A 13525-nucleotide genomic window follows, 5' to 3' on the forward strand; every position below is an offset into this window, starting at 1 on the left:
CCAAACTGATAGTGGTCAGTGAGTCTCAGATGCAAACAAAACAGTGTTTAAAGCAACAGTCATGGGAGATTATAGAATTCCATGGTGTTCCTACTAGGTGCACCTGATGTCTAGGACCCCGTGCCAAGTGAGGTACCTTTGGCATAGAACCCCCCCCCCCCATTCTGATTTTGTAGGAAGCACTGTGAAAGGATTGAAATCTGGGAATCAGAAGGCCACAGCAGGTCCCAATCCACCCATAGCGGATGGGCAGAATGGTATTAGGATTGAGAGATGTGCACGTGGTGCCCAGCCGTGCCCCTGTCTTCCCGCCACAGAGAGGATGCAGGGTGAAGCCCAGTGGCTTCAGGAGGCAAAGAGTCTGAGTGAGCAGCTGAGAGCAGCCTACACTGACGCCACTTTCCGCCGCATGACTCTGCTCGAGGTCTCCTCCAGTCTAGCCACGGACCCCTTGCTGGGCTGTGACCTGTCCATTGTCACAAAGCATGTCAGCAGCCCCATGCAAGAGCCTGTGGCATTACATGAGGCCTTGGCCGCCTTGAACTCTGTCATGTGCGTGGAGGGCGAAGCTGGCAGTGGGAAGACGGTGCTGCTAAAGAAGATAGCTTTTCTATGGGCGTCAGGATGCTGTCCCTTGTTAAACCGCTTCCAGCTGGTCTTCTACCTGTCCCTTGGTTCGACCAGACCGGACCAGGGACTTGCCAGCATCATTTGCAGCCAACTCCTAGGGACAGAGGGATCTGTTACTGAAATGTGCCTGCGAACCATCATCCAGCAGTTGAAGAATCAAGTCTTATTCCTTTTGGATGATTACAAGGAAATGTGTTCGCTCCCCCAAGTCATAGAGAAACTGATTCAAAAGAACCACTTGTCACAGACCTGCGTACTGATCGCCGTCCGCACAAACAGGGCCAGGGCCCTTCGCCGCTACCTGGACAGGACTCTGGAGATCACGGCGTTCCCTTTCTACAACACCGTCTACATACTACGGACGTTCTTTTTGCATAACATCAGCCGTCTGCAGAGGTTTATGGTTCACTTCGGAATGAATGAGGATTTGCAGGGAATTCAGAAAACCCCCCTCTTTGTGGCTGCGGTCTGTGCCGACTGGTTTCGGCGTCCGTTCCACCAGTCCTTTGACGACGATGCGGTGTTCAGGTGCTACATGGAATGCCTTTCCTTAAAGCACAGCACTTCCGCTGAACTTCTGAAAGCAACCGTGTCCTCCTGCGGCGAGCTGGCCTTGAAAGGGTTTTTTGCGTCTTGCTATGAGTTTGATGGCAGTGAGCTCACAGAAGCAGGGGTTGATGAAGATGAAGAGCTGACCATGAGCCTGATGAGCAGATTCTCAGCCCAGAGACTGAGACCAGTCTACCGGTTCTTAAATCCTGCATTTCAGGAATTTCTTGCTGGGATGAGGTTGATTGAACTCCTGGATTCGGACAGGCAGGAGGACCAAGATTTGGGACTTTTTTATTTGAGACACATTGACTCATCCATCATGGCTGTAAGTCCCTATGCCAATTTCTTAAACTACATCTCTAGTCACACTTCAACAAAGGCGGGACCGAAAATTGTATCTCACTTGCTCCAGTTGATGAGTAATGAAGCATCATTGGAGATTATATCTGAAGATGATGACTACGCGAAGCGGCATCCGAGGATGTCAGAGAAGATGCAAATATTTAGGAGCCTGTGGCAAGTATCTCCGCAAGCTTACTTTTCACTGGTTTCAGAACACTTCCTGAGTCTCGCCTTAAAAATCGCTTATCAAAGCGACACCGTGGCCGCGTGTTCTCCATTCGTTCTGGAATTCCTTCGAGGGAGGACCCTGACCTGGAAGGTACTGCAGTTACAGTACTTTTTCGACCACCCAGAAAGCCTGTTGCTATTGAGGAGTATCCAGGTCTTGATACAAGGAGTGAAAGGGGAGCCTAGGCCAGATTTTTCAGTCATGGCAGCATGCTTGGACAAATCGCAGGCACCGACTATAGATCAGGACTACGCCTCGGTCTTTGAACCCATGAAGGACTGGGAGCAGGAGCTGGCTGAAAAAGAGGAGAGCTTGAAGAACTTCCTGAAGATCCGACGCCAGGCACCACCGGACCTCGGTGCCGGCTACTGGAAACTCTCTCCAAAGCAGCCCAAGATTCCGCTCCTGCAAGTCCACGTGACCAGGGCCGACGCCGTGGACCAGGACACGCTCAGGGCTCTAACGGCGGCTTTCTCAGCTTCGCAGCACATCGAACTCCATTTAAGCCACAGCAGAGGCTTTATTGAAAGCATCCGTCCAGCTCTGGAGCTGTGTAAGGCCTCCGTCACCAGGTGCTCCATAGGCAATGCTGAGCTCAGCCCAGAGGAGCAGGAACTGCTTCTCACCCTGCCTTCCCTGGAATCACTTCACGTTGAGGGGACGCCCCAGTTACAAGGTAACTATGTTTTAGGTGACCATTCCCATGTGTGATTCTGTTTCCCCACTGTTAGCTTTAGGTGGATGAAAACGTCTGTAGGCACAAGAACATAAATGCTCCTTTAAAATAAAAAGATTTATTTATTTGCAAGGTAGAGTTACAGAGAGAGAGAAGGAGAGACAGAGCGAGAGAGAGAATCTTCCATCCGCTGGTTCACACCCCAAATGGCTGCAATGACCAGGGCTGTGTTAGGCTGAAGCCAGGAGCCAGGACCTTTTTTTTTTGGGTCCCATGTGTGCGCAAGGGCCCAAGCACTTGGGCCATCTTCCGCTGCTCTCCCAGGTGCATTAGCAGTGAGCTGGATCAGAAGTGGAGCAGCCGAGACTCCAACTGGAGCCACAGGCTTAATCTGCTGAGCCACAGTGCCGGCCCCATAAATGCTCCTTAACAGATTAGATATAAGGGGCCGGCGCTGTGGCGTAGTGAGTAAAGCTGCTCCTATGGTGCCGGCATCCCATATGGGCGCCGGCTCAAGTCCTGGTTGCTCTACTTCCGATCCAGTTCCCTGCTAATGCACCTGGGAAAGCAACGGAAGATGGAGTGAACCAGCAGATAAAAGACCTCTCTCTCTGCCTCTTCCTCTCTCTCTCTCTGTAAATCTGCCTCAAAAATAAATAAATAATTTTTTTTAAAAAAGACAAGATACAAAATAAACATTCACTAATTTTTTTTGTCAGTAGTATGAATTAGTGAATAACAGAATGGTTTTCAAGTAACTCAGATAAAGTATTAATACTTAATTTTTATGTTCTCAGTAATCAGACATGAATTACTTGTTATTTGTAAAAGGATGATCACTAAGCGTAAGATGCTGCTTGGGTGCCAGTGTTGTGGTGCAGCAGATTAAGCCGATGCATACGACGCTGCCATCCCATATCAGAGTGCTAGCTGGAGTCCTGGCTGCTCTGCTTCCAATCCAGCTCTCTGCTGATACACCTGGGAGAGCAATGGATGATGGCTCAAGGCTTGGGTCCCTGCCACCCACATGAGAAACCCGGAAGGAGTTCTGGGTTCTTGGCTTCAGCCTGGTCCAGACCTGGTTGTTGCAGCCATTTGGAGAGTAAACTAGCAGATGGAAGATCTCTCCATCTCTCTCTCTCTCCCTCTTTCCCTCTGTCTGTCTGTCTCTCTCTCCACCACCCCTCTCTGTCACTCTGCCTTTCAAATATGATACAAGGGGCCGGCGCTATGGCATAGCAGGTAAAGCTGCCACCTGCAGCGCCAGCATCCCATATGAGTGCCGGTTTGAGTCCTGCCTTCTCCACTTTCGATCCAGCTCTCTGCTATGGCCTGGGAAAGCAGTAACTCTGTAACTATGTCTTTCAAATAAATAATCTTTTCTTAAGATTTTATTATTTATTTATTTTAGAGGTAGAGTTACAGACAGCGAGAGGGAGAGACCGAGAGAGAAAGGTCTTCCGTTGGCTCACTCCCCAAATGGCCGCAACGGGTGGAGCTGTGCCGATTCAAAGCCAGGAGCCAGGAGCCAGGAGCTTCCTCTTGGTCTCCCATGTGGGTGCAGGGGCCCAAGCACCTGGACCATCCTCTACTGCCTTCCCAGGCCACAGCAGAGAGCCGGATCGGAAGAGGAGCAACTGGGACTAGAACCGGTGCCCACATGGGATGCCGGTGCCGCAGGCAGAGGATTAACCTACTGCACCACGGCGCCAGCCCCCAAATAAATTATCTTTTAAAAAAAAACAAATACAGGCCGGCGCCATGGCTTAACAGGCTAGTCCTCTGCCTTGCGGCGCCAGCACACCGGGTTCTGGTCCCAGTTGGGGCGCCGGATTCTGTCCCGGTTGCCCCTCTTCCAGGCCAGCTCTCTGCTATGGCCCGGGAAGGCAGTGGAGGATGACCCAAGTCCTTGGGCCCTGCACCCCATGGGAGACCAGGAGAAGCACCTGGCTCCTGGCTTCGGATCAGCGAGATGCACCGGCTGCAGCGGCCATTGGAGGGTGAACCAACGGCAAAAAGGAAGACCTTTCTCTCTGTCTCTCTCTCACTATCCACTCTGCCTGTCAAACAAACAAATAAAACAAAACAAAAAACAAATACAGTACATAAATCCTATCTATCTATCAAAGCTTGAAAATTACCCTCACCCTAACTACCTGTTGGGACAAAGGACTTGGCCTCTCTGGGAAATAGGTAAACAGCAAATAATGTATCATATTTATTTGCTTTGCTTTAGCCTATATAAGCAATATTTGATAGTTTTCAGGGAGGACTTTATCAGTCTTCCATTAAATTTATTCATAGGTAGGTAACATTTTTTGGATAGCAGTATAAATGACAACAGCCAGTTTTGTTTGTTTGTTTTTGTTTTTTTGTTTTCTTTTCTTTTCTTTTCTTTTTTTTTTTTTTTTTTTTTTTTTTGACAGGCAGAGTGGATAGTGAGAGAGAGAGACAGCGAGAAAGGTCTTCTTTTTGCCGTTGGTTCACCCTCCAATGGCTGCTGTGGCTGGGGCGCTGCGGCCGGTGCACCGCACTGATCTGAAGCCAGGAGCCAGGTGCTTCTCCTGGTCTCCCATGGGGTGCAGGGCCCAAGAACTTGGGCCATCCTCCACTGCCTTCCTGGGCCACAGCAGAGAGCTGGACTGTAAGAGGAGCAACTGGGAGAGAATCCGGCGCCCCGACCGGGACTAGAACCTGCTGTGCTGGCGCCGCAAGGCAGAGGATTAGCCTTGTGAGCCGCGGCGCCGGCCCGACAGCCAGTTTTTATATTCTGTATGTTGCTCACATAACTTTGGCTTTCATCAGTTTCCCTGTTACATGCCAACTTGTACTTTGTTTGTACGTGAACCTTTTGGATCTGTGGGTTGATATGTATCATCCAATTTAGAAAAATTGCTATATTTTTCTAAATAAAATTTTCTAAATAAAATTTACTTTTTAATTACGGTAAAATGTATGTAACACATCCTGATTTTAACCAGCTTAAAGTCTACGATTCAGAGCACTAAGAGCTTTCACATTGTTGTACTGCCATCACCGCCATTCAGCCACAGTTTTTTTCATCTTGCAGCATTGAACTACTTTAGCCATTAAGCAGTGACTCCTCCCTCCTACCAGCCCAGTCTGGTAACTTCTATCCCACTGTTAGCCTCTTGGAATGTGCCTTTTTTTTTTTTTTAAAGATTTATTTATTTATTTGGAAGGTAGAGTTACAGAGAAAAAGAAAGAGGGAATCTTCCATCTGCTGGCTCACTCCTCACATGGGCACAAAGGCTGGAACTGGACCATTTTGAAACCAGGAACTTTGAAACTTCCGGGTCTCCCAAGCGAGTACAGGGGCCGGGGTACTTGGGCCGTTTTCTGCTGCTTTCCCAAGTGCATTAATAGCTGGATTGGAATAAAAAAGTGGAACAGCTGGGACTTGAACTGGCATTCATATGGGATGCCGGCACTGCAAGTGGAGGCTCACCCTACTATGCCACAGCACCAGCCCCTAGATATTTTATATACATAGAGTTGTGGAATATTTGTTCTTTTGTGTCTAACTTATGTCACTTAGCATAGAATTTTCAAGATTCACTATCTTTGTAGGATGTACCAGAACTTCATTCCTTTTTACAGATGAATAAGATGGCATTGTATAGATCCATCACTTTTTGTTTGTTCACCTGTTGATGGACACTTAGATTATTTTCATCTCCTGGCTACTGTGAGTAATGCTGCAATGAACATTGAGATTACAGCATCTGAGTCCCAGTTTACAATTAATTAATTAATTAATTGAGTCTATACCTAGTAGTGGAATTTCTAGTTCATATGGTGATTCTATGTTTAACTTAAAAGTGTTTTAGAAGTTTATTTGAGGGCCAGTGCCGCGGCTCAATAGGCTAATCCTCCACCTGCGGCGCCAGCACCCCGGGTTCTAGTCCCGGTCAGGGCACCAGATTCTGTCCCGGTTGCTCCTCTTCCAGTCCAGCTCTCTGCTGTGGCCCAGGAAGGCAGTGGAGGATGGCCCAGGTCCTTGGGTCCTGCACCCGCATGGGAGACCAGGAGGAAGCACCTGGCTCCTGGCTTCGGATCGGCGCAGCGCGCCTGCCGTAGCAGCCACTTGGGGGGTGAACCAATGGAAGGAAGACCTTTCAGACACAGAAAGCACCCATATGCTGGATCACTCCCCAGATGCCTGCTATGGCTGGAGGCCTGAGGCCAAGAGCTGGAAACTCAATCCAGGTCTTCACGTGAGTGGCAGAGACTCAGCAACTTGAGCCATCACTTCTGCCTCCTAGAGTCTGCATTAGCAGGAAGTGGAATCAGGAGCCGGAACCAGGGATTGAACCCAGACACTCGGTTACGGCATGGAGCTGTTCTAACTGGCGTCTCGCCTTTTTTGCTGGGCCAGTCAGCTGCCTCTGTGTTTAACCGTGCTGATTAAACTGATGGTGCCATTTTACATTCCCACAGCAATCTATGAGAGCCCCAGCCTCTCCACGTTCTTGTCAACACATGCTGTTTTTTGTTTAGAGTATCATAAAGAGATTCTATGAAGGGGCACAAAGTGGTCACTCCTGGTTTTTTTTTTTTTTGACAGGCAGAGTGGACAGTGAGAGAGAGACAGAGAGAAAGGTCTTCCTTTTTGCCGTTGGTTCACCCTCCAATGGCAGCTGCGGCCGGCGCACCGCACTGATCCGATGGCAGGAGCCAGGTGCTTCTCCTGGTCTCCCATGGGGTGCAGGGCCCAAGGACTTGGGCCATCCTCCACTGCACTCCCGGGCCACAGCAGAGAGCTGGCCTGGAAGAGGGGCAACCGGGACAGGATCCTGTGCCCCGACCGGGACTAGAACCCGGTGTGCCGACGCCACGAGGCGGAGGATTAGCCTGTTAAGCCACGGCGCTGGCCTGTTTTTGTTTTTTATTTATTTATTTTGACAGGCAGAGACAGTGAGAGAGAAAGAGACAGAGAGAAAGGTCTTCCTTCCGTTGGTTCACCCTCCAATGGCCGCTGTGGCCGGCGCATCTCGTTGATCTGAAGCCAGGAGCCAGGTGCTTCTCCTGGTCTCCCATGCGGGTGCAGGGCCCAAGCACTTGGGCCATCCTCCACTGCACTCCCAGGGCACAGCAGAGAGCTGGCCTGGAAGAGGGACAACCGGGACAGAATCCGGCGCCCTGACCGGGACTAGAACCCGGTGTGCTGGCACCGCAAGCGGAGGGCTAGCTTAGTGAGCCGCGGTGCCGGCCTCCTTCTGGTTGCTAATGGCATCAAGCATCTGCCCTTTGCTGTGCTTATAGTGGATGTTGATTGAACTTTTTGGGAGGAATATCGATTCAAGTCCTCTGTCCATTTTTAATTTGTGTGTGTGTGTGTGTGTTTTGACAGGCAGAGTGGATAGTGAGAGAAAGAGAGAGACAGAGAGAAAGGTCTTCCTTTTTGCCGTTGGTTCACCCTCCAATGGCCGCTGCGGCCGGCGCATCTCGCTGATCCGAAGCCAGGAGCCAGGTGCTTCTCCTGGTCTCCCATGCGGGTGCAGGGCCCAAGCACTTGGGCCATCCTCCACTGCCTTCCCGGGCCATAGCAGAGAGCTGGCCTGGAAGAGGGGCAACCGGGACAGAATCCGGCGCCCCGACCGGGACTAGAACCTGCTGTGCTGGCGCCACAAGGCAGAGGATTAGCCTGTTAAGCCACGGCGCCGGCCAGTTGTGTTTTTTGTTGTCATTGAGTCGTAGGAGTTCTTTGTGTAGTCTGCATACTAAGCTCTTATCAGATACACAGTTTGAAAGTATCTCTCGGCCGGCGCCGTGGCTCAACAGGCTAATCCTCCGCCTTGCGGCGCCGGCACACCGGGTTCTAGTCCCGGTCGGGGCACCGATCCTGTCCCGGTTGCCCCTCTTCCAGGCCAGCTCTCTGCTGTGGCCAGGGAGTGCAGTGGAGGATGGCCCAAGTGTTTGGGCTCTGCACCCCATGGGAGACCAGGATAAGCACCTGGCTCCTGCCATCGGAGCAGCGCGGTGCGCCGGCCGCAGCGCGCTACCGCGGCGGCCATTGGAGGGTGAACCAATGGCAAAGGAAGACCTTTCTCTCTGTCTCTCTCTCTCTCTCACTGTCCACTCTGCCTGTCAAAAATAATTAAAAAAAAAAAAAAAGGAAAGTATCTCTCACTCTGTAGATTGTCATTCCATCTTATTTTTTAATGTCCTTCCATGCACAAACATTTTGAAACTTTGGTGAAGTCCAGTGTCTCTATTTTCATTTTGTTGTCAGTGCTTATGGTGTCATAGTTAGGGATCTACCACCCAATCCAAGGTCGTGATATTTTCTTCTAAGATTTATACGGTTCTAGTGCTTGTATGTAGGTTGTCTGTAGGTTGTATGTATGTAGCTCTTTTGAGTTAAGCTTTTCTGTGTGGCAGGAGGCAGAAGTCTAACTTCATTCTCTCGCTGTATTCCCACGCCACTTGCTGAAGACATGTGGGAACCAGACAGCACCAGAGTCCAGAGTAGCTCAGGGCCACTCAGCCAGGATTCAGCATCCCGTCAGTAAGTGCTGCCAACAGCAGTGTCTTCAACGTTCTTCACATACGCCCTTTCAAAAGCAGAATGCCATATAGTATGTAAAGGGTTTTCACTTGAAAAAGTGAAAATAATGAAAATGACAGTTCCACAACTTCCTCCTGCAACTGTTTAGATTAATCATGGGAAACTGTGTGCTGCTTTCCAGACCAAATCTTTCCTAACTTGGACAAATTTCTGCACCTGAAAGAACTATCTGTGAATCTACAGGGCAAACTAAATGTTTTCTCGGTCCTCCCTGAAGACTCTCCAAGCTTCCACCAGATGGAGAAATTACTGGTCCGCGTGTCGGCTGAGCGTGATCCTTCCAAACTAGGTAAGGGCGGCACTTGGATGTACTTCTTTTCGCCTCAGTTGAAAAAGCTACTTGGCCAGTAACTTCCCAGGGAAAGCTTCCGGGCACTAAGAGAGGGTGGGGCCTGTGTATCCATGGTAACTTGTGGGCACAGCACTTTCTTACAAAGAGGGCCGAGAGTTCTTCCCAATAGTGGAACCTCTGTTTGATGTTACTTGTTTTAAGCACCTCCCAACAATCAACTTATTTAGTCTTGCTATCCACTCTGTCGGGTAAAGGTGCTATTAGACTGCCATTTTACAGCTGGGGAAATTGGAGCAAAGAGAGATGGAGTGCTCTGCTCAAGAAATGTAGATTGAAACACGGGAATTTTGACTTCAAAGTCTGAACACTTAACACCTGAAATACTGCCTGTCCAAAATCATTTCTAGAGTTCTTTTGTTTTTGTATCAGTTACTCAGGGCGAAGGAAACACGCTGGGTGGGAGGATGAGACGCATTCCCCTGACCCTTACCAACCCATCCTCCTGGTTGATAGACAACCTGTGAATTGTTCTGAAATTCATCATCTGGCACGATGACTCTGCACATCAACTCCTTAGTTTAGTCACAGTGAACACTGAAAGCTGAAGAAATGGAGCTCTATGGAAGGGACGTGCGCAGCTGCATGCAATGTTTTCACTGGTGCTGAAGCTGGAGGTGGTACCTTTCTTACACACGTCAGAAATTTTTGCAGCACATTTAGGCTGTGTTTCAAAGCTGTCACTCCTCGGGCGGTGCTCTGTGCAGTACGCATACCACGTAACAGCAGTGCACAGCCTAAGAGGCGTTGGGATGTTAAAGCTGAAGGTGATCTTCCTAAGTCAAAGCCCTTATTTTGTCCCGGTTGCCCCTCTTCCAGTCCAGCTCTCTGCTGCGGCCCAGGAAGGCAGTGGAGGATGGCCCAAATGTTTGGGCCCTGCACTCACATGGGAGACCAGGAGGAAGCACCTGGCTCCTGGCTTCGGATCGGTGCAGCGCACCGGCCATAGCGGCCATTTGGGGGGTGAATCAACGGAAGGAAGACCTTTCTCTCTGTCTCTCTCTTTCTCACTGTCCACTCTGCCTGTCAAAAAAAAAAAAAAAAAAAAAAAGCCCTTATTTTATTGAAGAGAAAACTGGTCCCCAGAGAGGGTCAGTGACTTGACCAAGTTCACACTTCAGAGTTGCAGAACCTACAGTGAAGGCCAAATTGGACCAATTTTTAAATTATTACATCATGGTGCCTTGTTTTAATTAAGTAATGTTGCGAGAAAACAATAAATTATAAACAAACTATTCTAAGGGCATTTCATCTCTAATTTCTTGAATTGAAAATACGATAATGTAAAATATCTTGATATTTTATAGTCAAAATGATTCAGAATTCTCCAAATCTTCATGTTTTCCACCTGAAATGTGACTTCTTTTCGGATTTTGAGTCTCTTACCACTGCACTCGCTTCCTGCAAGAAACTGAAAGAAATTGTGTTTTCTGGATCATTTTTTAAAGCCATCCCCTTTGGTAAGTATTATCATCTTAAAATTTTGGTTTAAGGTGTTTTTTTGGACAAAGGCATATCAATACTCTTTTAAATATGAGGCAATTTTTTATAATATTTATTTATCTGAGAGGCAGAGTTACAGAGAGAGAGAGAGAGAGAGAGAGAGAGAAAGATCTTTCACTCATGGGTTCACTCTCCAAATGGCCACAAAAGCCAAGGCTGGACAAAGCAGAAGCCAGGAGCCAGGAGCCTAGAGCCTCCTCTGGGTCTCCTATGTGGGTGGCAAGGACCCAAGCACTTGGACCATCTTCTGCTGCTTTCCCAGGAGCATTAGCAGGGGGCTGGATCACAAGTGGAGCAGACAGGACTTGAACCAGTGCCCAAATGGGATGCTGGCGCTGCAATCAGCGCCTTTACCCACTGTGCTACCGCACCGGCCCCATCAGGCAAATTTTTAAAAAATATATTGATGTGAGGGGCTGGCACTGTGGCTTAGTGGGTAAAGCCACCACCTGCGGTGCCGGCATCCCATATGGGGGCCAGTTGGAGTCTCAGCTGCTATGTCCCAAGTGCTTAGGCCCCTGCACCCACGTGGGAGAGCTAGAAGAAGCTCCCAGCTCCTGGGTTCAGATTGGGACAGCTTTGGCCATTGTGGCCATTTGGGGAGTGAACCAGCAGATGGAAGATGTCTGTCTCTGTGCCTCTGCCTCTCTGTAACTCTGCCTTTCAAATAAATAAATAAATGTTTTTTTAAAAAGTTAAAAAAAAATATATTGATGTGAAAGACCAAAACTGTTACCTACTCTTAAATAAATTTCACCAATAAGGAGACATTTCTTTCTAGAATTTAAAATATTTCTAGTTACTAAGATTATTTCCTGAGCAAAAATTTGTTTTCTCTGCTTAGTCATACTAATTAAATCAGAATTATAAGAATTTTGATTATTTTTTAAATACTCTCATTGTGAAGATGTTATGCAGTTATGAGAAGTAGCTGACATCACTGAATTTTTATTTTTCCTCTTCTAGTCACCATTTTGCCAAATTTTATTTCTCTGAAGATATTGAATCTTGAATTGCAACAATTTCCTGATCAGGAAATATCCGAAAAATTTGGTATGTTTATGAAACAGTGCTTTTTCACTTAGGACTCCTACCCTCCAAATGCCCTCACTATTTTTTTTTTAAAGATTTTATTTATTTATTTGAGAGGTAGAGTTACAGACAGTGAGAGGGAGAGAGAGAGAGAGGTCTTCCATCTGCTGGTTCACTTCCCAAATGGCTACAATGGCTGGAGCTGTGCCGATCCGAAGCCAGGAGCCAGGAGCTTCTTCCGAGTCTCCCATGCAGGTGCAGGGGTCTCAGTACCTGGGCCATCTTCCACTGCTTTCCCAGGCCATAGCAGAGAGCTGAATTGGAAGAGGAGCAGCCGGGGCTAGAACCAGCGCCCATATGGGATGCTGGTGCTTCAGGCCAGTGCCTTAACCCACTGTGCCACAGCGCCGGCCCCCTTCACTACTGTTTTTATAGCATTTCTCACACTTTACCTCATTCAAAGCAACATTGCCAGAGTTGAGGCAGGGTGGATAGGGAGCTGGTCTAGAGTGGCAACACTAATGATGTTGCTAACATTACTGATGTCACCTCTCCCTCTCGACAAGACACAGCCACGAGCAACGAAAGATTGAGCCACTGGGCCCCAGTCGCCTCTTTGCTGAGCGAGCAGCCCTCTTAACCACTGACCAGCCTTTGCTTCATTATAATAGTAAAATCACAGGCCCTGGGAGGAGACTGAAGATGCTAATGAGCAGACATTGTATGGTAGAACACGATATCCCCACTGGGCTTGGGCAGAGACCCACCTGGGCATGGTGAAGGGTGAGTCCAAGCTGGAAACAAAACAAAACAAAACCAAACCAAAGAATCTACTGCAGCCCCCGGGGTGCAGCTCATCCTCCAGTGGGAGCACACTCATACTCAACCCCCGGCGTGTCCTTTCGCTGGCAGTGTACCCTGTCTTCCTAACAAGAACTTGAAACACTGGCAGCACACGGAAGCCCATTCTGGGGCAGATGGTGTAGTCTGAGCACTTGCAGCAAGAGCAACAGCCCAGTCTGGATCGATGGATCCCGTGGAGCTGCTTAGGACTGACCCATCTTGCTCGCGGAGACTCAATGGGGCAAAAGGCCTAGATCTCGGTTTCTCAATACTGTCCTCTCTTCAGGGAGCCAGAGCCCAAGGAGAAACGGCTGATTCAAGAACTGGGCCAGGGAACATCAAAGACAACTTGGAACAATGTGTTATGCTAGAAAGCGCTGGAAGTATCTGAGGCTTTTGTCAGGAGAGAGCTGTCAGCCATCAAGTGATGCATAGAGCGCCATGCTAAGGAGGGGTCCAAGCTAAACGAGTGATGTGAGGTTTTAGTGCTGGGAGGCAGATGGGAAGCCCCTGAGGATGACAGCTGGAGAGGGGGTTGGGAGGCAGGGGGCTGAAGGCATTGCAGAGCTAGAATGACCTGCAAGCCAGTAGAAGTCTCACTGTAAGAGGAAGTGGAAATATGCTAGAAGGCTCGGGCTTAGTGCAGGAGAGCCCAGCTGGCGGGGGGGGTGGGGGTGGGGGTGGGGGGTGGGGGAGGGATTGTCTGGAGGTGGCGACAGGGTGGCTAACCCCTTTCTCTGGCCTTTGGAGAGGAAGAGGAATGGGCCCCACATGACA

At 49.0% G+C, this 13525-nt stretch overlaps 1 protein-coding gene across 1 annotated transcript in view; it reads left to right on the forward strand.

Moving 5' to 3' along the window:
* LOC133774296 (baculoviral IAP repeat-containing protein 1-like) overlaps positions 1-13525 on the forward strand; it is a 40329-nt gene that overhangs the window by 20472 nt on the left and 6332 nt on the right. The window contains exons 9-12 of the mRNA XM_062211941.1: positions 177-2429; positions 9143-9310; positions 10678-10830; positions 11840-11926. Of these exons, the coding sequence (XP_062067925.1) occupies positions 177-2429; positions 9143-9310; positions 10678-10830; positions 11840-11926 (2661 nt within the window). The remainder of the gene's footprint in view (positions 1-176; positions 2430-9142; positions 9311-10677; positions 10831-11839; positions 11927-13525) is intronic.

Source organism: Lepus europaeus, chromosome 15, assembly GCF_033115175.1.
Source record: "Lepus europaeus isolate LE1 chromosome 15, mLepTim1.pri, whole genome shotgun sequence".
NCBI classification, from domain to species: Eukaryota; Metazoa; Chordata; class Mammalia; order Lagomorpha; family Leporidae; genus Lepus; species Lepus europaeus.